Source organism: Sminthopsis crassicaudata, chromosome 2 (genome assembly GCF_048593235.1).
Source record: "Sminthopsis crassicaudata isolate SCR6 chromosome 2, ASM4859323v1, whole genome shotgun sequence".
NCBI classification, from domain to species: Eukaryota; Metazoa; Chordata; class Mammalia; order Dasyuromorphia; family Dasyuridae; genus Sminthopsis; species Sminthopsis crassicaudata.
In genome coordinates this window covers 420,604,311-420,625,546 of record NC_133618.1, presented here as the reverse complement: position 1 = coordinate 420,625,546, position 21,236 = coordinate 420,604,311, and the positions used below count along the sequence as shown (strand labels likewise).

General features: G+C 40.0%; 1 protein-coding gene across 1 annotated transcript in view; it reads right to left on the bottom strand.

Annotated features, from left to right (window-relative positions):
• The window catches only part of TENM2 (teneurin transmembrane protein 2), a 985,642-nt gene that overhangs the window by 28,572 nt on the left and 935,834 nt on the right, over window positions 1–21,236 (bottom strand). The window contains 8 exon segments of the mRNA XM_074292010.1: window positions 16–890; window positions 1,357–1,511; window positions 2,954–3,186; window positions 6,597–6,617; window positions 12,603–12,852; window positions 16,649–16,792; window positions 19,079–19,346; window positions 20,120–20,381. Coding sequence (XP_074148111.1) covers window positions 16–890; window positions 1,357–1,511; window positions 2,954–3,186; window positions 6,597–6,617; window positions 12,603–12,852; window positions 16,649–16,792; window positions 19,079–19,346; window positions 20,120–20,381 — 2,208 coding nt within the window.

The window sequence follows — 21,236 nt, the reverse complement described above, 5'->3', positions numbered from 1 at the left end:
TTTGAAGACACTTACTCATAGAAGGTTGTCCATCCAGTTTCGTCGCTCTTGGTGGCTAGGAGGCCCGTGCTTCCATCATAGGTCATGAGTCCCAGCTCTAGGTTCTGGGTAGACACAACTTTCAGGCCGCCGTTGCTGCCCACCGTGAGAGTGATGATCTGATTGTCAGGCATTAGTAGGTGGCGGGCCATACCATTGTTATCCCTGCGGATCTTCAGGGAGTTCCCGTTGTTGTCAACCAGCTCAGTGACATCATTGTCGGCGCTGTACGTGAAGTTGTATAAGTATTCTCCGGTTACCAGGCTTTGGGTGTATTGATGAATGCCATCTGCATTGAAGACATATAATTCTTGTTCTCCTGGGGATGCTGCTTCATACTGGTTGAAAGCATTTAGGACAGGCTTATTCTTGCTCACTGCCCTGATCCGAATATTTCCTAGGTCAGCAATATAGATGGTTCCATCTGGAGCTACAGCTAGGGAAGATGGTGAATTCAGTATGGCATCGGTAGCATAGGCTTCATCCCCAGAATAGCAGTTGCAGTTGACATCGTTTTTGCAGTCACAGTCAGAGGCAGCACCGGCTAAGAGGCAGATCTCCCCATTGGTGGTCACCTGGCGCAGTCGGTTGATTTTCTTCTCATCTGTCTCAGTGATATAGAGGATGCCAGTGTGGGAAATGGCAATGGCGCTCGCCGATTCTAGGGCAGAGTGAATGGCCAATTTGCTGAGGGAGTAGTCGATGCCTGGGACTTGGCAGTGCATGGGACGACCTGCAATGATGCTCACTTGATGGTTCTCAGTGATTCGTAGGATGACATTATTCTCCAGCACATAGAGGGAGTTGTCCATTGGGTTGACAGCAAGATCAGTTGGCCATTCCAATCGAACCTGGAAAGTCATATCAAACACTGGGTTAAGGAATAGTTTGCTGAATCAACTGGTATGTGTGTGTGTGTCTATGGGCTTCAGGAAAGAAGAATGAATTAGTCAACGGTATTACTCTAGAACTCTGTGGCTTCATCATCACTGCACAAACAAATGGTATATACAATAGGATAAGTATTTATAGATTAATAGGGAAACGTTGATTGACATATCATATTTGTATGCTATATTCTCAAACCTGCAGTGATGATAGAGAAGGGTAATTATATAGTAATTTTTCTATCCTATAATCTATTAATGGTTATAATACATCAGATGTATTTCAGTGTAGAATTGGGTCTTTCTGCAACATTCCTTATTGTCTGTATGTTAGTTCTGCCCTCCTTGGCTTTATCTAGATTTTTAGGAAGGGACCCAGGAACCCAAGACGGAGAGCTACATGGCTGTGAAAATGATGAAGGAACCTCACCTGGGCCACATCCATGCTGGAATCGCAGCTCAGAGGGCGGACAGCAGTCAGATCATTGGAGCCCAACAGTGTGGAGATGATTCCATTTTGGTCTACCTTCCGGATCATGGTTGCATCCACAAAGTACATGAGTCCATTCTTGTCCACTGCAATACCTGGGCAGGAGAAGAAGGACTCCACATGACCTGTGTGTTTCTGACAAGACTTAAGAATCCAAGATATGGAAGCTTGGGAGTAGGGAAGTATGCTCTATAAATGACTCTCTGACAGTCTAATGGCTCCAGTGGAGTGGACTAGGACATCATTAAGAGAATAAACCTCTCACAAATTGTTCAATACAACTCCCTTCAGCATGGTTTCCCTGATTAGTCCCACCTAATTTTGTTAAGTCCTTCATGCTACGTAGCTCTCACAACACAGGCAGCTATGTGGCACAGTAAACAGAATACTGGATTTTGAATCAGGAAGACTGTTTCAATCTTCCCTTAGAGCATGACTATATGAGTGACTCTAGGTGAGTCACTTAATTCCTCTCAGATTCAGTTTCTCAACTTGTAGAAAAGGAGCAATAGTAGCAATTGCCTTAGAGGGTTGTTGTGATAATCAAAAAAGACAGTCTTTTCAATTTGTAAATCTGCTATAAAAATTTTAGCTATTATTATTATATAGAGTTGTTTGAACAATGTTAGTCAATAGGCATAACATATTATGAAGAGCTTGGTAAGTCTTAAAATGCTACTCTCATTTTGAATTTAACTGTACATATTCTTAGTGGTTTTCTGTATGTATTCGTGTGTGTAGGGGGGTCTCTTTAGCTAAAAGGCAAATGCTCTGGGGCTAGGGACTGGGTCTTCTGCACTTTTTGTTCCCCACTATAGGACTTAGACTCGGAATTTTGAATGTAGTGGCTGATGACTACCTATTCTTCAAAACTAACACCTCACATCATCCCAATCACTGGTTCTCAGTTTAGAAATTCTCTACTGCTTTTTCCTCTATGACTTCAGGGCCTGTTACAAATACGAGCCTCATACTATTATCCCCACATCTTACGGGTATAGTAGATAGTTTTCTGGATTTAAAGTCAGGAAGACCTCAGTTCAAGGCCAAGCTCTAGACACTAGCTGTGTGACTTACTTCAGTTATCTCATCTGCAAATGGGGATAATAGCACCTGCCTGTCAGGGCTATTGTGAAATCATATTTGTAAAGCGCTTAGCATATTATCTGACACATAATAGATGCCATATAAATGTTAGCAGTTATTAATATAAGTAAGAATTGGGGAAGAGAGGATCTCTTGGTTGACCTAAACCACATCTCCTAAATCCAAACTTAGGATACTATCATTTCTTCTGATTTTCTATATTCCACAAAAATAAAGAACATCCATTCAAAATATTTTTTTTCCCATTTGTACCACAAATGGATAAAATTTACTTTAAATAGGTGGTTAAAACATGCATCTACTTATATAGAAAGCAATTAATTAGAGTTAAATTATGCCAGGGAAAACAATGAAACCAAATTCATCTTGTATGACTTTTGTTGAACTTCCTTTTTTTTTCTTTCTTTTTCTTTCTCTCTTTCTCTTTTACCTCGAGGGCTCATCAGTGTTGCATCCACAGCCTTTCCTCCATCTCCACAGCGGGCCTCATCAAAGGGTAAGCACTGCTCTCCAGTCCCTGCTACGACTTCTGAGTTCCCAGCCAGGTCTTTGGCTCCTGTCAGAGACTTGACGCGATAAATTCTCCGACTATTGGTATCTGACACATAGAGTGAGCCAGAGACAGGGTCCACTGCTAGGTAATACTTATGAGCAGGGTTGTTGCTTTAATGGGAGAAACACAAAGAGAAACAAGAAGAAACATGGAGCAGGCTAACCAGAAAGAAAGCAAAGAAAAGCATTGAATTGGTGGTTTTACCTTTTAGTGTCTTTCCACTTTAATGAACTGGAAAGAAACTAATGCAATAACTTAGTGTTTTAACATAGCATGGCTCTTAGTTATTTCCAGTTGGACTTTTACTCCTCAATTTATCTTAGAACTCATCATTTCCCACCGTGCTAATGTGCTGTTGCTTCATTTAGCTGGCATGGAAAGTATCAAGGAGCTACTAGTTAAAAAAAAAAAATTCCTTGATTTATATAATAGTAACTCTATATCTGTCAGCTACTGCCCCATCTCACCTTAGCATGATTTAAATTGGGACAACAATGTGTTAGTGCTCCTCGTGCTCCCTTCCCCCACCCCCTCAGTATCCTCCCACCCCCCTACCTAGCCTTAAGTTATTTTGGGACTGAGAGGTTTAAGCATCTTGCTCAGCCTTAAAAAGTCAGTATGTGTCTGAGGTGAATCAACCAAAATCTTTCTGGTTTTTTATTCACTTATCCATGGCTACTTCTGATGGTAGTATTCTTTGAGGGCAGAAACAGTTTTTACCTTTCTTTTTTATACTTAGAGCAAGACACAATCTCTGGCACATAATAAGTGCTTAATAAATACTTATTAACTGATTATTTTACCACTAACTAGCTGATAAATCTTAGAAAATTCAATGAGCTTCTCTAGATTTTTTTTTTTCACATGGAAAATAAGGGTATAAGTACTTAAAATGTTTATTAACTGACTATTCTACTAACTAGCTGATAAGTCTTGGAAAACTCAATGAGTTTCTCTGGATCCTTTTTTCTTCACATGGAAAGTAAGGCCATTATATCTAAGTCTTCCTCAACTATAAAACAATTTCCTGCATTATACAAACACAAAGATAGAAAAATCTGCTTGATATATGGGTAATGTTCTCACTTTGGGTATTATAAAGACACTTTCTCAGGACTCAACAAGCAAGTTCATTTTTATGAATTCTTCTGCTAATATTTTAGAATAAGTTGTGTGCTGATGAAGGCATCATGAAAATGAAAGTCTCACATTATGTCAGATGCCTTCAATTACATGTAGTTTGGGATTTTTTTTTTTTTTTCAGGAGGAGAGTAACATTTTGAGGATGAAGAAAAAAAATGAAGATTTGTAGCAATGGATCTTCGCCAGTCACTAAGTTGGTAAAATTCCAACTGTTTGCTGATTAAAAAACAAAGGAACTTTAAAACAAATCTTGATGACTATTTTAAGGAACAATCTGAATTGTGAGTTGAGAGTATCTCCAATCATAGCCTCTCCTCAGGTTGTTATTAATACATATAATAGAACTGGAAATCAAGGTCTTTAGGAAGACCTTGCCTAGACAACTAGTTGGAAAGACTAGTTCTTCTGTTGGTTTTTTTCTCTTATAAAGTCATGGAGAATTTAAATGTGTAGAAAACACATTAGGAAAGAAAAGGGGGAAAAAACTCCACGATATTTCTTAATTAGACTGTGCACTCTCACTGAAGGAACAATAACTAGAGTGATCAGTAGAAAGATCATGGCACATATACAGCTGTGCCTGACTGGGAGGTGGATAATTGATTCTGGACTTTCTAGGGAGCCTAATTCTACAAAGTTGTAGGGGAAAAAAAAGAAAGGGAAAAAAGGAGAAAATATGCACAAAAAACTTTCTAGTATGGAATACAGGGAGGAGGGAACACAAATTTCATCTATATGCAGGGGAGTGTTCCTTCTTAGCTCAATGGCATTGGATTCATAGCCTCCCCTGCCTCCTTAATCCCCAAGAGTGTATTTCCTATGTTATTCACTTTAAGGCTCAGTTCAAGTACTCTGCATGAAGTCTTTTCAGATCCTTCCTGCTGCTACTTTTCTTTGTTCCAAAACAATTGTGTGCTTAATTTCTATTTATTTTATATGTGCTCAAAGATATACTTGTCTCCCCTAATCAACTATAAGCCCTTTGAGGAGTAAGGGCTATTTAATTTTCTCTTTGAAACCCAAGGACTTTGCATAGTGCCTGGGATATAATAAGAATTTAACAAATACTTGCTAATAAATTAATATGCTACTATTTTGGGAAATATTGTTGATGTTGAAGTCAGTCATGAAGAACTGGTCTTATGTCCATTACTTAGAAAGTAGATGGCAAAAAAGGGGACTGGCTTCCTAAAACATCTGGTCCCAAATTCTTCATTGAAGTAAGCTAACAATCCTATAGGAGATTTATAAGGGTAATGCCTTTGGAGTTGTATTCGTTAGAGGGATATAGTTGAACCTAATGGTTTTATTTAGAACTTTATTTTTCCTCATTTAAAAAAACCTCAGGATAGGATCAGCCATAGGAGAATGTTCTTATGAGTGTTATCTTTTGCTCTCTCAAAGTTCAGGCCTTTTTAAATTCAGTTGTAAGAACTAGTTCAAGGGTCTATTGGCCTAGTGTCTGAGATAAGTTTATAGGATTTAATCTTCTTGATCTCCTGATACTACTGTCTCTGACACTCCCATTCTGATCAGTTACTCAAAGGAACAAATAGATTATTTCCTCAAATCCATTGTCATGCATATTTATTTGAGGAAAAAGAACATTTCACTCATAAGTATTGATTGAAGTTATTTTGGTCAATTTCTACTCACCTCAGTTTATTAAAAAAAAAAAAAAAAAAAAAAAAAAAAAAAAAAAAAAAAAAAAAGCTAATTTCCTTTCCTTCAGGCAAGATGATTCTCCATATCAGTGTTGCCTAATGTATATTATATGTGCAATTTTGAATACCTTTATATTTATATGCCATGAACTATTTAGACAAAAGAGGTTAGGCTATCTCCACTTCTTGCTCAAAATGGAATTTGAGATTTATGTAAATTACTAGTACATCTAGTAGTTAGATTCATTCCGATTGGAAGATCAACAATTAACTTGGTTTTAAAAAAATGACCATAAATCCAGAAAAAAAAAATCATTAATGAGTTGAAAATGAGTTTTTGACCCATTTTCAGTTCATTAAAGCTTTTGTGAACCCTATTTGGCATTTACAAAAGACAGAAGTTTGCCTCAACTGTTTAGCCCAATTATGGGCTGCATTCTAACAGTGCCTAGATAGAAGTTCACCAAGGGTTCATTACTCTATACTTCTGTCTCCCAGGAATTCTAATTACTGTCAGCTTATTTGGTTGCTTTTTGACTGCATTTCATAATTGCTAAAGCTTATCATATCCACAACACACAATTAGCACATAAAAAGAACTATATTTTGTACATAAAAATATACATTACACAAGAAGCACAACACAAAAAGCAAACACAATGAAGCAAACAAACCATATCAAATTAAATATGGGAAAGAGTTCTTGGTCTTACCTATGTTTAAACTCTTTATTTCTTTATAGAATGAAAACAGAAGGAAAAAAGAACAAACAGTTAGCTGAGGAATTGATGGTAAAGCAAATATAACATTTTACTTTCTTTTATAAAGGGCCCCAAAAGAAGCATCACCACCTCCCCCCAGTTATAGCTTTCAGTTTTATTTTGAGGAGTTGTTTTCTCTGGTGCTGGATTTATTGGGAAGTTTGGACAGCTGCTTTGCAAAACTTCTTGGGGGTCCTATCCTAGCTATTACAGAGCACAGGTAGTCTCACCTAAAAGTGTCATTTTGGCTTTGGGATAGAATCATCATTGTTTTATCAAAGACTTCTGCTCATATCCCAATTCAGAGATAGTAAACATTTTATAGAATAGAGGGAATGACCCTATTTTCCCTCTCCTTCCCTCTGACCTATACTTGTCTATATTCATTTTCTCTCTACCTTCCCCCTTCTAATGATAAACTCTCAATAGTTTGTTTTAATGAGGAGTTGAGAAAGCATGGATAAAAGACTCTCTTAATGAATGGTAAATTTGAAATAGTACTCTTTGTCACAACCAAAAGGCTTCACCTTTCTCTCAAAACAAATCTCTTAGCATAATGACTAGAAAAGTAGCAAAGGCGTCTGTTTTTCTCCTCTCTGTCCAAGTCTGTTATTTTGGCAGATTTAGGACTATCAGGCAGCTGGGTGAGAGAATTGGTTATCTCTGAGATACCGCCTTTATAGGGAAGGGGTAGCAAGAACGCTTGCCCACTGTTTCCTTCTCCTGGGAGAGTAAAGAGGGCTCTTGGGGACAGGGTTGCTGTGGTTCCTGCCTAGGGTGCTGTTCAGGCCCCAGCCTAGGGCCATCATTAATGATAGGTTTGCCCAGGGATTACATTTTTACTATTTTATTCCAAAGTGTTAGTTTAAAAAAAAGTTAATTAAATGATGCCAATAACTCCTGAGCTCTGACTGACATAGCACAATTTAAGATTCATTCTGCAAACCGTGCTGTGTCACAGTGGCAGTTGGGAATTCTCATGTCTATTTTATATTGCTTAATGAAAGTGAAATGTTATCTGCCACCAGTGCAGTAATATTTGGCTCTTAATTATTGCAATATCAATTCTACTCTTTAGTCAAGATTTTGTGTAAGACTTGAAGGGATTTGGGTTTGCAGTCTTGACCTACTTCTTTCCCAGGAATATTGGCTCCAAGTTGATTAATATACTGTCTATGATGGGGGAAGAAAGAGTTTCTGATGGGGTCAAGGGCAGATCAAGAGACAGGGTTATGCTAGCCACACCTAGGGAAGGAAGATCCCTCCTCTTAAACCACGAGGCCATAGAAATTATTTCTTAGAAATGCTCATCTCATATAAGAAAGCAAGATTTAAGTGGAAGGAAAGAATAATCAATGTTAAAAATTCCTCTTCTTCCTGATTTTATCAAAACCCCTCTGTAGAATTTCTTGACTTTAAAAGTAATCAGCTGTATGATTCTGGGTGAGTTACTTCTCTCAGAACATCAGTTTCTTCATCTATAAAAAAGGTGGACAATACTAACGTATTACCTCCTTCACAGAGTTACATCAAGAAAAGTATTTTGTCATTCTCAAAGTCCTATCTAAATGTGAGCTATTGTTATCTGTTTTTGAAGGGCAAGATAGCATATAAAGTAGAAAGAATGCTAATCTTGTGATCGAAATAGGCAAGTTTGAATTCTGGCCCTTTTTTATTCTCTCTACTTTTGCAACGTTGCATAGGAATAGCTGACATTTCTATCGCTCTTTGAGATTTACAAAAGTGCTTTCTATACATTATTTCAATTAATCTTTGAAACAGTCCTGAGAAGTAGGAGCTGTTTATTCTGCCCATATTGCAGAAGAGTTGCTCAGTATTCATAAGTGCCTGTGTTGGGATTTGAACTCAAATTTTTCTTCCCAAACTTAAGTTTTTGTACATGCTGCCATTGTAGTGAGCTTCCTTACTGTAGCTTCTCCATTTGTAAAATGAAGCAGGAGGCTTCGGTGACCTCAAAGGGGCCTTCTGGGTCTAAAGTCTATGGAGCTATGAAGTCGTAAAGATTCTAATATGATATAAAGTCCTCCAGGTGCTTTATCCACTGAGGCATCTAGCTGCCTGAGGTTAAAGGATTAGTGGATCACAGGTTCAAAGACTTTGGGCTGGAAGATACTTTACAGGTCATTAAGTCCAATACCTTTATTTGCAAATGAGGGGATTGAAGACTAAGGTTAATGACTAGGTCAAAATGATACAGGTGGATAGTAGCAGCATCAGGATTCAACTTCAGGTTCTTTTGTACCTGGAGTTTAGTATCTAGCTCACAGTAGGTGCTTAATAAATGGGTGACTAAGTGATTTCCATGACTGGGTATTAAATAGCAGGGATGAGATTCACACTGGCATCCCTTGATTCTAAAGGCCACCTTCTTTCTTCTTTGCTCGTTATTATTCCTTGCTTCATCGTGCCTCTCAAGTTATACCACCAGGTCGACATTACTTTTCCCTTTAGCTGGTGTTCCTTATTAGTATATAAAATAACCCTGGCCATCACTCATCTCTCTGTCTTGCGCTTTCCAGAGTCCTGAATTTCTGCCTCTTTAACCAGCCTCTGCCAGCACCAGTAGTAATTCTATAGCCAGGAGAGGTGCATCTCCCATCTTACTTCATTATTGCCACCTTCATTTACAATAATGATTACAGCGATAATAATGCTTAGCATTTACACAGCAGTTTCTATTTTCAGAGCCTCGTAAAACCGTTCCAAGACTCTCATCAGTCAGGAAGCTTAGATCAAGTACCTCTCCTGTCCCATCATCCCAGGCTGACCCAAACCTAATCTTATTCCCAATTCCCATCTTGCAGAAAAGAATAAAGCTCTAGTTACCTTTTTAGAATATGAGCTCCCTTGAGAGGAGTGCTGAGGTCAGTTCTATTTCTGTGCAGTGCCACGCACACAGTGGGAGCTTAATGAATATTAAAACTAAAGCAAGCACAATCGGAAGGCTATATGGGCTAGGTGAGTATTGCCGACCCTCTTCAGAGAGAAAGGTACTGAGATATCTTTCCCACAGCCTTAGCAATCCACATCACTCGCACAGATCTTCCACACTATCCTCCTCCCCCTCCAGACACACTGCTATTCCACTGAGAAAAAAGTGGAGTTTCTTTTCTTCTAAATGACCTAGATGGATAAGCTATTTCACTGGCTAACTGCCAATACTGTTTCACTTTGTGTTGTGTAGACTAGGCAGAGGGCCCAAACATTCCCTATGTGTCCTGCTCACAATCACATGGCTGACTTAGCTCAGCTTCTCAAAATCTGAGCCAGTGAGCTCTCAGATAACATCCTGGGTCATCCCTCCATCCATCTTTCTACTTCTCCTCTCCTTCCCTCCCTCCCTTTCCATCCATTATCGTATCTGTGTACTGAAAGAAATTTATTCTTCCTTAGTTTTCACTTTGGCATTAGCCAGGGCCAATCCTACTTAAAATTGGAAAGTTTATTTTTGGTGTCTCTTTCTTAATCTCTTCCCTCCTACCCCCCAGTATAAGAGCTTCTCATGCTCTCTTTCTCTTATATCTCCATGTTCCCAATCATCCATTATTCTTAGGCTGGTCCCTGAATTTGGTAAATTAATTCATTCTCAGTGTTAGTGACTTCATATACAACCTTTCCCCAGAGAAATCCATTCTCTGCTTTGAGGTAACTTTTCAGGAGAGGACAATGAAAAACAAAAAGAAATTTCAGGGAGCTGGGGTGTGTACAAGTGATTTTTACTCCTCTCCTACTGAACCACTTTTTGTTTTCCCTGAATGCTATGTAAATTGATCTAGATATTGGGAACAAGAAGTATTTGATCTAAGATAACTCTTGCCATATTTTTTGTCTGAATATTAATAAGTCTTTGAGTAGGAGAAAAAGGACAGGAAGCATCAGAGGGAAGGTAGGGGTATTTAAATATAATCCCAAACCAGGCTTTGCTCACCCAGCTCTGGGATGGGCGAGTGGGGGTGGGGAGAAAAGCTAACTCCAGAAATTCTTCAGCTGCCAACTTCAACCCAGCAAAGAAATAAGCAAGACATGCTTCTCCCTCCCTCCCTCCTTCACTGTTTTCTGTTTTTAAAGAGATGGGATTGACAGCCCTTTGTTTCCAGGCATGTAGTAGGAAGAAAAGAAGAATCAAACCACTGTTCTTATAAAAGCTTAACTCCTAATCGGCTCTGGGTACCTGGCTGCTGAAAACAAGAACAAGCCCAAGGACTGTTTAAAAAAAAATTACACAGCTGTCGAAAGAAATCAGGACTCAACCCCCCTCCCCCACCCTCATCACGCAGCACTTGGTGCATTCAAGAGAAGCATCTGACTCTAAATCCGGAGAGCCCTGTCAGCTGTGGAGGTGGTGGCTGATATCATTCCTCAAAATCTAGGAACTCGAATCTCCTGGGCTTTGAAAATGACTGACGGGAGTAAGCCTCAAGGGGACCAGAAAAGGAAGGAGGTCTAGTCAATAGTCCATAGGACAGAGTTTTAGTTCACTTGTGGGACACTGGCAAGAGCAATGACTCTGAAGTCAGAGGATGGGAGTTCAAATCTGCCATATGTTGCTAACTACCTATGTGACCAACTTTAGGAAAGAATGGCTTAGTTTCCTTATAAAAAGAAAGGGATCACACTAAAGGGTCTCTGAGATGCCCATTCAGATTTAAGTCTGTGATCACATCATCCATGCAACGTCTGAGCTACAGTAAATATCTCATAGATGGGGAAAGAGAAAGTGTGACTCTTGTAGGATACCCCCCCAACCCCCCAGCAAAACTCCAACTCTAATAACCCAATAAAGAGGCTGAGATGGTGAAGGAAAGGATTTACAGAGCATGTTGCATAGTTAACTCTTAAAGACTTAGGCTTAATTCTACAGTTTCAGGATAATTTGGATCTCCTTTGTCCTTTCCTTCTTTTTTTCACTGTCAATGATAAGCCCTTTGAGGTCAGGAGTTATGGGAGTCTCCTCCGTCATCCTTTTCCTTCTTACACAGCACACACAGTACAGAACTGTGTCCAGGAAATACTCATATCCTGTCAGACTATTAAATCATTGGCATCTCCAGAAAGAAGGGGTACTGAACAAAAGCAAAACTCAGCCCCAGCTGTCTGCCTGACTATAAACAGCTTGGGTACAAGCTTTGGTGAAAGAACAGGGGGAAGTTGTGAGTGAGAGTAACACTTTCCCATTCTCTGTGGTTCCTTTTATCCATGCTGTCAACATCTGTAACTGAGACCTGGTAGTCCCAGAGTCTCTTAATGGCTCTATCTATTGTTGTTCCAGAGTTAAATCTCTCTGGACGGGAGACAGACACCACAGACCTCACCTCCAGGGCTGGAGAGCCTGGATCACCTGCCCTGGGAAAATCAATTTTACAAGAGCATGAATTTGAGCTGACCATGTGTTGGTCACTGTCTGCCCAGAGTGCCTTGGGATGCAAGCGGAAGGGCCAGCAATGTGCAGATGAAATGCTACGGTGGAGTGCCTGCCACAGGCTGGGGCCTGGGGACTTACCCTTAAAGGTCAGGCCTGTGCAGCCAAGCTAATCCACTCTCCAAAGAAATCTGGAAAGATCCAGAGAATTTTGGAGAGCTTCTGCTCAGAGACTCAATAGATCAATTACTTGTCTCCACTTTGCTTTTATGGCAAGAGTTCTTGGCTTGAATTTACAGCCTTAGCCCTTCTCTTAAATACTCTTGTTCTCCTCAATAGACTATTCTGATGAGTCCCCAAAACCAGCAGCTGCTTGCGGAAACACTTCTCTTTTTGGAAGTGAAGACGCAAGCTCTCCACAAGCCAAGTAGCCCTGTCAGGATCCAACAGTAACCTTTTCCCAACCTATCTCTCTTCTATGTGAGGGGCTTCCCAGGGGAGAAGGGGTGGAGACAGAGGATAGATCTTCTAGTAGGGAGAGATGAAGCAAGAGGTACTGGCTGCGTGAGGATGCTTACCGTAATTCTAGGATGCTGGTCACGTTCCGAGAAGGGAAAATGCGCCGGATGTAATTAAAATCCCCGACAAAAAGACTCCCATCGATCCCCACAGCCAGAGCCACAGGAGCCAGAAGCTTGTTCCCTTCGGCAAGACCATTGCAGCTGGGACAGGAGATGCTCCTCCTCCGTCCATTCCCCATGATGCTGGTGATGATGGCAGGCTGCTGGGTCAGGAACTGGTTCTCCCCAGTACCCTTATGGAGGATTCCTAGGAAAGAGGAAATGGGAATGATTACCAGAAATCCTTAGAGAAAAGTTTCTGTTGGCCCCATGGTGAATGGGTCAGGGATGATGGGTGGGTGAGAAGGAAGAGAAAAGAGAAAAATCAGGTAATGATCACCTTCAGGGAAATGAGAGTGTATTTTATCCCTCCAGAACTGCCTGGGAATAAGTAGTATGGCTGATGTGTATTATAGACTAGTAACTGAACCTGTGATTTCATGGGTATAAGGAACTCCCTAATGAAGAGACCCCCTTTACTGATATAGGTTGGCACCTTCTTTGCAACTTACAATCTTAAGGAGTTGCCTAAAGCATTGAAAGTTGACTTGTTCAGAACCACAGCCAGTACATATTAGAGAATCTGGGTCTTCCTGGCTTTAGACCAGCGTCCAATCTACATGGAGTTCCTCCTATAATGAAGCACACACATAAAGCTGCTCCTCCTATAATGAACAGGTAGTTCACACTACGGTACTTTCTGTGTCTCTGGCCATCCATGGAGGCATGAGGGCAAAGGCTCAGGAGGCATTTGTCTCCAACTTGCAAAACTCTTGGAAACTATCCATTCCCTGGGGGAGTGTGTGAAGGGGGCTGTGCTTAAGCACCTGCAGCTACCACATCAATGTCCTAGCCATAACCCTAGAGATCAGCTTGAACTGGATTCTATGTGTGTGTGTGTGAGAGAGAGATGTGGGGTATGCAAGCAGAGCTGTCTCTTACATTCCCCATCCTGCATCCCTACTTTGTTCATCTCGTTCCCTGACATCTCTATTCTAGGCCCTTATTCTTTCTCCTGTATCTCTGTTATTCACGTCAGCCACTTTCAGGCATAAATCTATTACTGGCAATAAATCATGCCTCTATTTACCCTGGGCAGCTAGATAGTGCAGTGGATAGAAAGTCTGGCCTGGGGACAGGAAGACTCATCTTCTAAAATTCAAATGTGGCCTCAGACACTTACTAGCTGTGTGATCTTGGGCAAGTCACTTAACCCTTTTTGCCCCAGTTTCTTCATCTATAAAATGAGCTGGAAAAGGAAATGGCAAACCACTCCAGGATCTTTGCCAAGAACCTCCCAAATGGGGCCCTGAAGAGTTAGACATGACTAAAAGGACTCAACAGCAACTGCTGTTGCTCATCCCATTCACCAGTTCTTTCCCAGTTTTTTCTTGTATAGTCCCTTTCTGCTCTACATTGGGGAACCCTTACTTGAGTATGAGTAATCTTTCCTTTATTCTAGATCATTTTTTTTTGCTTTTTTTCCTACCATGTCTCAGGAGAATGCCAAACAACTTCACTATCCTTGTGATCTCCCAGACTATAACACCTTTCTCTGGTACTACTTTCTATACGTATTATCTCTGTTAGAATTTAAGCCACTTTAGGGGAAGACCTGCCTCATTTTTATATTTATGTCCCCAAGACAGCACAATGTCTGATATATTATAAATCAATAAATGCTTTTTCTTCCATTCATTCATTCATTTGTGGACACATGGCTGTGGTTTGAAGAGGCCACATTGTCCACTGCTATCTACTAGCTGAAGGATCCATCTTTTTGCTCCCTAAAGAAACATCAACCCTAAAAGAGCATCAACAACTATCATTAACTTAATAATGAGACTAACAGTGACATGGCCAAACTTTATTTGGAAATTTCTATCTCTTTTCCTAGGAGGAACAAAATTCTTGAATCTAGCTAGACATCTTAAACTCAGCATGTCCCAAACTGAACTCATTAGCTTTCCCCCTGAGCTCTCCCCCTCTGCTACCTTCCCTATTATATCACAGGATAAAACTTTCTCTCACTCCTTCAGGCTTACTACCCAGAAGTCATCCTAGATTCTTCACAAATCTCACCTATTACATCCAATCTGTTGGCAAGGCTGGTTGCAACAACCTTTGCAACATGTCGAATATGGCCCCTCTGACATTGCCAGTGCTTTAAATCCTTATCACTTCACTGCTGGATTATTGAACGGCCAGATGATGGATCTCCAATTCATCCAGTCATCAAAGTGATTTGGTAAAGTAAAAGTCTGACTATGTCAGCCCCTCTACCTCCACCCCCTTTCTACTCAATAAACTCCAGTGGTTCCTTATTGCTTCAAGGATAAAAAACAAAACCCTCTATTTGGCATTCAAGCCCCTCATAACCAAGCTCCTTCCTATCTTTCCAGTATTACACCTTACTCCCCACCATATACTCTCTGATCCAGCAACTCTTGCCTCCTTGCTGATTCACAAATAAGACATTCCATCTCCTGACTCTTCAGCATCTTCACTGACTGTTCCCCATGCCTGGAATGCTTTGTCTAGAAATTTCACTGGCTTCCTTTTAAGCCCCAACTAAAATTTCATCTTCTGCAGGAAGTCTTTCCTAACTCCTTTGAATTGAAGAGTCTTCCTTACGTTAACTATTTCCAGTACATATCTTGTCCTGTATATAGTATGTTTGTACATATTTATTTACACGATGTCTTTCCCATCAGATTGTAATCTCTTTGGGGGGAAAGATTGTCTTTTTGTATTCTCAGTGCTTAGCACACTGTCTAGCAAATAGTAACTACTTACTATTTGCTGATTGATTGCCTCAGATAGGACAGAGAGCTATTGATGACTAAGTCAGGTCCTGATTATACTCTGAAAGCAGCAGATATTTCCACGACCCATCTATATTTGAAAATTCCTATCTTTTTCTTTCTTGGTGCCGTGAAGTTGGGGAACTAAACTCTAGATTCAGTAAGGCATTATTCATAGCCCTTGCTCCCGAGGGGGTCATGCCTTAAGTATGTCATGATCTATTTGAAAAATCTTTCCTCTCCTTTGAAATAAATGAATCTTGGGTGCATCAAGGAACTAGACTATTCATTCATACCTATATGTGAACCACAACTTCTCCATTAGAATGTAATCTCCTTTGGGGCAGTTACTATTTTATTTTTATCTTTGTATCTCAAGCACATACAGTGTTTGGTACATAGCAGGCATCTGATAAATTTTTGTTGAATCAAATTGAATTCATGCTTGGAAGTGCCCTATAAAAATGTGTATAATTAATCCTTTACTTTGGTCACTAATCTATTTAATAGTAAGTTATTTTTTATGGAATCACAGACTCTTAGTGAGAGGGAATCTCAGGGGCAACTTAGCTCATACTAGTCCCACACCTGAAGGGAAACCTTCTATACTATCCTAGGAAAGAAGGCAACTAGTTTCTACTTAAACACTTCCACTAAGGGCAAAAGCACAATCTTTTAATCATTAAAGAAAGATCTCTTCAAATTTACTATAGAATTCTGTACTTACTTGTTTCAATACTTCAAAGGATCCATGATTAGACTGTAAAAATACTTAACGAAGGCAGATAAATAGAATAACTTAAAGTATTTTCTGCTTAACTCAATTAAATTGGCCACAATTGAAGCATTCTTTTGGCACAGCAGAGGATGTCCCAAAATTTTAGTATCAGTTTAAGCTATTTAATACCTTAAAGCTTAATTTTTTTTAAAAAGATCTTTTCTATGTGTAACCTGTGTTAAGTAAAGAGAAAATCCAGCACAAATTATATATGTCAATCCTTTGGAAGGTTCTTATGATTTTTTATATCAGGACCTGGCCCTTAGAATTGTGGGGATGATCTTAGCATTTGGGGAAAAAGATAGACTAAGTTGACATAGAATATTTCCTGTAAGATATCATAATTAGGTATATTTGAACCTGAGGCCTCTGTACTCCATAGCCAATTTTGCATCGTACCATGCTATAATGAATGAACATACCGCTTTTGACATTTAGTATGTGGTGCTTGTCCAGAGACCAACCCCCCAGATTGGAAGGATCCAGCTCAAATCCTTGAAGCAATGCCGTCCTTTTCTCCCACAGAATTAGGCTAGGACAGGTCTCATATTCAAACCCAACAGAGACTGAAAGAGAAAAGAAGAAAAAAAAGAGAGAAAAATATCTTGATTACTCCTTAACTATATGACAAGAATAAGTAGACGGTATTCTCTGTAATAAAGATTTGGATGCAAGAACTCATTCAAGAAGGTGGGCTGATTGCCTTTTTTCTTTGATTCCACAATATTAAATTCAGATTTTCAGGCTGGACTCAACCTGGAAACTTTACACAGCAGTGCTCTGTGGGGACTTGAAGACCTTTCAAATGAACAACTGGCTTCACAAAATGACCCATCTGACGTGGAGGGAGTAGATGAATCATTTAAAAACCTAATAAAACTCCTCTTTATGGTAGGACAGGAGACCACGAACCTCAGCCTGCTGTTCTCTGCATGTATTTATTATATTTGTGTTATTTATTTTCACTCACCAGGAGAAAAGCCCTTGGAAATATAGCAGCTCATTTACAAAGAGATTCTGGGGGCAGCAGCTTGTGTTAGTTAATATACTTTATCCTTTTATTCAGGATCCCATAGAGTGCCAGGAGAGGCAGGTAGTATGAGATATGGAAGGCCTTCAAATCAGTGGAAATTCAGGGAAGAACAAAAGGGGACTTAAAAAAAGGTGAAGGATCAATTGGGGGGAACCCTACACTAGGACACCTGCCTAGACTTATATCACATAGCAACAAGCCAGAGGACATGCTCAGCTCCATAGTATGTGTTCTAGGTAAGCAAATCAGGACTGACTCCTGGTCTATAAGTGATTGTCCTTCTCTGTTTAGGTTAGTGAAAGAACTATAGCATGAAAGGAGAATTAAGTGCTAGTCTTGAGTCTATTGCTGGCTTATTGTTGCTTGTGGACCTCATTTTCTTTATTTCTCTTTTATTTTGGGGGAGGCAATCAGGGTTAAGTGACTCCCCCAAGGTCACACTAGTAAATGCCTGAACTCAGGTTCTCCTGACTCCAGAGCCATTGCTCTATCCACTATGCCACCTAGCTTCCCTTTACTTATAAAAGGGGAGAACAAACTCCTCTCTACCTTCATGGAAGAGAAGAGAATGAATGATATAAATGTTGTTAGAAATTTTAAAAGGCAGAGTGGTCCAGAAAAAAGAATGATAGATTTAGGGTCAGGATACCTGGTCACTGACACTTATTAAATGTGTAACCAGGAGCAAGGCACTAAAATTCTATGGATCTGATTCCTTATCTATCAAAAGGGGATAATAACGTTTGCAGTATTTACATCACAAAGTTGTTGTGAAGGAAAGTGCTTTGTTAAGATTTATAAAGCTATTGAAATGGGAGTTATTTTTTAATACTGCAAAGATCTCAATTATATCTAGATGAATTAGTCTCTTTGGAGATTATCTGGATTATATCCTTAATCCTAAAACAACTTTTGATTGTCTGTTAGCATTTCTCTCTTTGTCTTCAGTTGGAGTATGCTTGTGCAATAATAAAGGGTCATTTTACTATTGAGCTAAGATAGAGACCAGACCCAACACTTTATTGATGTAAGGTATTGTCAGGTGAGGAAATTACCTCTGCCAATGTACACTGGCATCTTCTCTACACTTTATAATATTAGAGAATTGTCTAGAGCATTTAGGATGGTAGCAGCTTGTCCAGGGTCACAGTATGTGTCAGAGATAGGCCTTTCTGATTTCTATGCCATCTCCCTTCCTATTAGACCACACTTCCTTTTATATCTCATTGATATACTGACCTGAACAAAATAAATCACTGAGGTCAACCTGATGCTTTAAAAATTGTCTGATGGCCTTTAAACCAAATGTAAATTTTTTTGGAGATACTGTATGCTATTTGGGCCATAGTAGACCTTCACCAAAAATGGAATCACTCATTGTGATGAAAAACTTTCAATATTCTCAGAGATTTCAAGTATTTTGGTGATTTCTAGTCTTCTGGATTCTGCTTTCAGAGGTAGGAAAATAAATCGGACAATATTGTTTGAATCCTCATGTTACCTTCCTTCAGACTTAGTTATTACAAGGTACTCCATTGTATCCTTACTTGCATGTCATGACAACACCTACCTATTGTCATGGTTCTCTTCAAGATTGCAGGACCAGGACCAGGACCAGCACCATCACCACCAACAAGGGGATGTGAGTGAAGGGGAAGGGCCAGCAAATTATTTCAAAGTCATAGAAAGCCAAATAAGGCTCACTCCCTTGAGGAACTGCAATGTGAACTGGAGGTCCACACTATACTCTCCTCCCTGAATTCACCCTCATCTCCCCCTGTGTTTCTGAAAGTGTTACCAGGAGAAAGAGAAAACATACCCACAGCATCTGAAAGCCCATATACCCTTTGGCCATAAGCATCCGTCTTATCCCAGATAAAAGTATAAGCCAAGTTGGGGGAAGCCTGGAATGATTTCTGAAATAGATGTCCTTCCACTGCTACCATCAGGTGAACTTTAATCAGGTTCAGAGGCACGGTGGACTGAGTCATGGTGATCTTCAGCAGGGATTTATACCCAGCGGTCCTCGAGCTCAGATAGCACAGCCTCACAGTGGAGCCGGGGATCTCGATTTCTTCATGGAGGACCTGGTGGGAAACACAGTGCAGACATGCTACATCAAAGGGGCCTGGCTGGTGAGCTTCTCTCATTGTGATTATCCTGCTCACTTGTGCACTAGTTGATAGATCTTGTGTTGTTGGTATTACAACTTTCCATGGCAGGGGAAAAAAAAGTATCCCACACTGCCGAGCGATGGGGCCGAGGTTATGATTTTTGAATTAATAATGATTCTTGGTCACTGTTGTGTTTCTTTTTAAAAAATCATACTGCTGGCAAAAGATGTAAATATGAATAGCAAGCTTTATTGCTAGCTGTATGCAAGGAGGCCACAAGAGACTGTAATTATATGAACCTGCAACTTCCATTGACAATCGGTATAAAGCAACAGGGATGTAATCATGTAATATACCCTTGATAGTATTACCTAGGTAGATCATTAAAAAGCCTCTTACCATGTATCTCTGTGACTAACAGGAATAAAAAGCAATTTGCAGGTGAGCTGCACATATGTATGATATTTTTAGTCTATTAAAAAGCACAGAAATCACCAATGACTCAAAAGGGTAGAGAGGGACTCCACAAGGGGAAAGGAATCAAGGCTCAGTCTCCAGCAGATAGAAACTTATCCCAGCTCTTGGGTTTGAGCCTTCTCTGTGAATTCTGTCTCCTAGTCTCTCGGCCCTAGTAATTTGGCAATCACTGCTGGGAAGGAGGTGAGAGATGCAGTAGAAGGGACCAGCTCTGGCTTGGAATATGGGTTGCTAGACAGGGCTGTGAAGGTCGGTGGCTGTGTTCCTACCTGGGTCTCAGGCACAATGGGGTTTCGCCCAGGGGTAGCGCTGAAGAAGGTGGACAGCGGGGAGGAAATGATGATTGGATCGGGTCGGACAAAGCCACTGAGGTCGCAACTGGGGATGGAGTTCTCTTCTGTCTTCATCACAAGTGTGTCCATAGCATAGAAGCTGTTCCACGGAAGCCACACAGTCCTCTCCTGGCTCATAAAAGGAGCTCGCTCAAAATGCAGGGTCAGGGATGCACCTCCATTGGCAATAAGGTCGAACCTAGGGAGAAACAGAATTCACTTAGATGGGAAAGATCAGCAGTTGCAAAGGCAAGTCAAAATGCATCATCACCTTTATGTGGGATTATTGGTTCTGCTTAGAGTAGGCTAAATTTTCATGATGGCAGGTTAAAGGGTAGCATTCATTGTAACTTTCTTAAAATTTTTCCTTAGTCTGTTTTCTAATTGAACCTAATTTAAATCTATTCAACAAACATTTATTTAGCTCCTACTATATGCAAGATACATTGGACTTGGATACCTAGGAGATAGGATTAAGATACTGTTAAGAAAATCAATTCTATATCTAGGCCAGGGGAGTTCAGAAGACCTCAGATGTGCACAAAAGCTCTTTTGTGTGATTCCACATAGGTAGATTTCTTAAAGCAGACAACCCAAAGATGTTGGCCCTTCAGGGATTATACCCTTAGGAATTATTGACATTTAGCCCTTTTGAAAAGTTTGATTGATTTTTGTTTTGCATTATATCCATTTCCAGTGGTAATCCTCCCATCATACCATTAAGCCTCCACTAGTAACAAAGATTTAAAAAGAAAAAAGGAAGCAGAAAACACAATTTGGCAAAACCAAACAAAATATTAACTGGGATTCAATAGTATATGCAATATTCTACCTGTGGATTTCCCATTTCTGCCGGAAAGGAAGGAAGACAGTTTCTCAATTCTTTTCTAGAGGAGAGGTTGGTAATCTTTATTACATGGAATTCTCTAATCTATAATCCACATAACACCCATAGTAATAGTTCTGAAGGCCAAGTCTGACACTATCAGTCCCTTACTCAAAAAATCCCAGTAGGCCCTACTAAAACAGTGGTCCTCAAAATGTTAAAATAGGG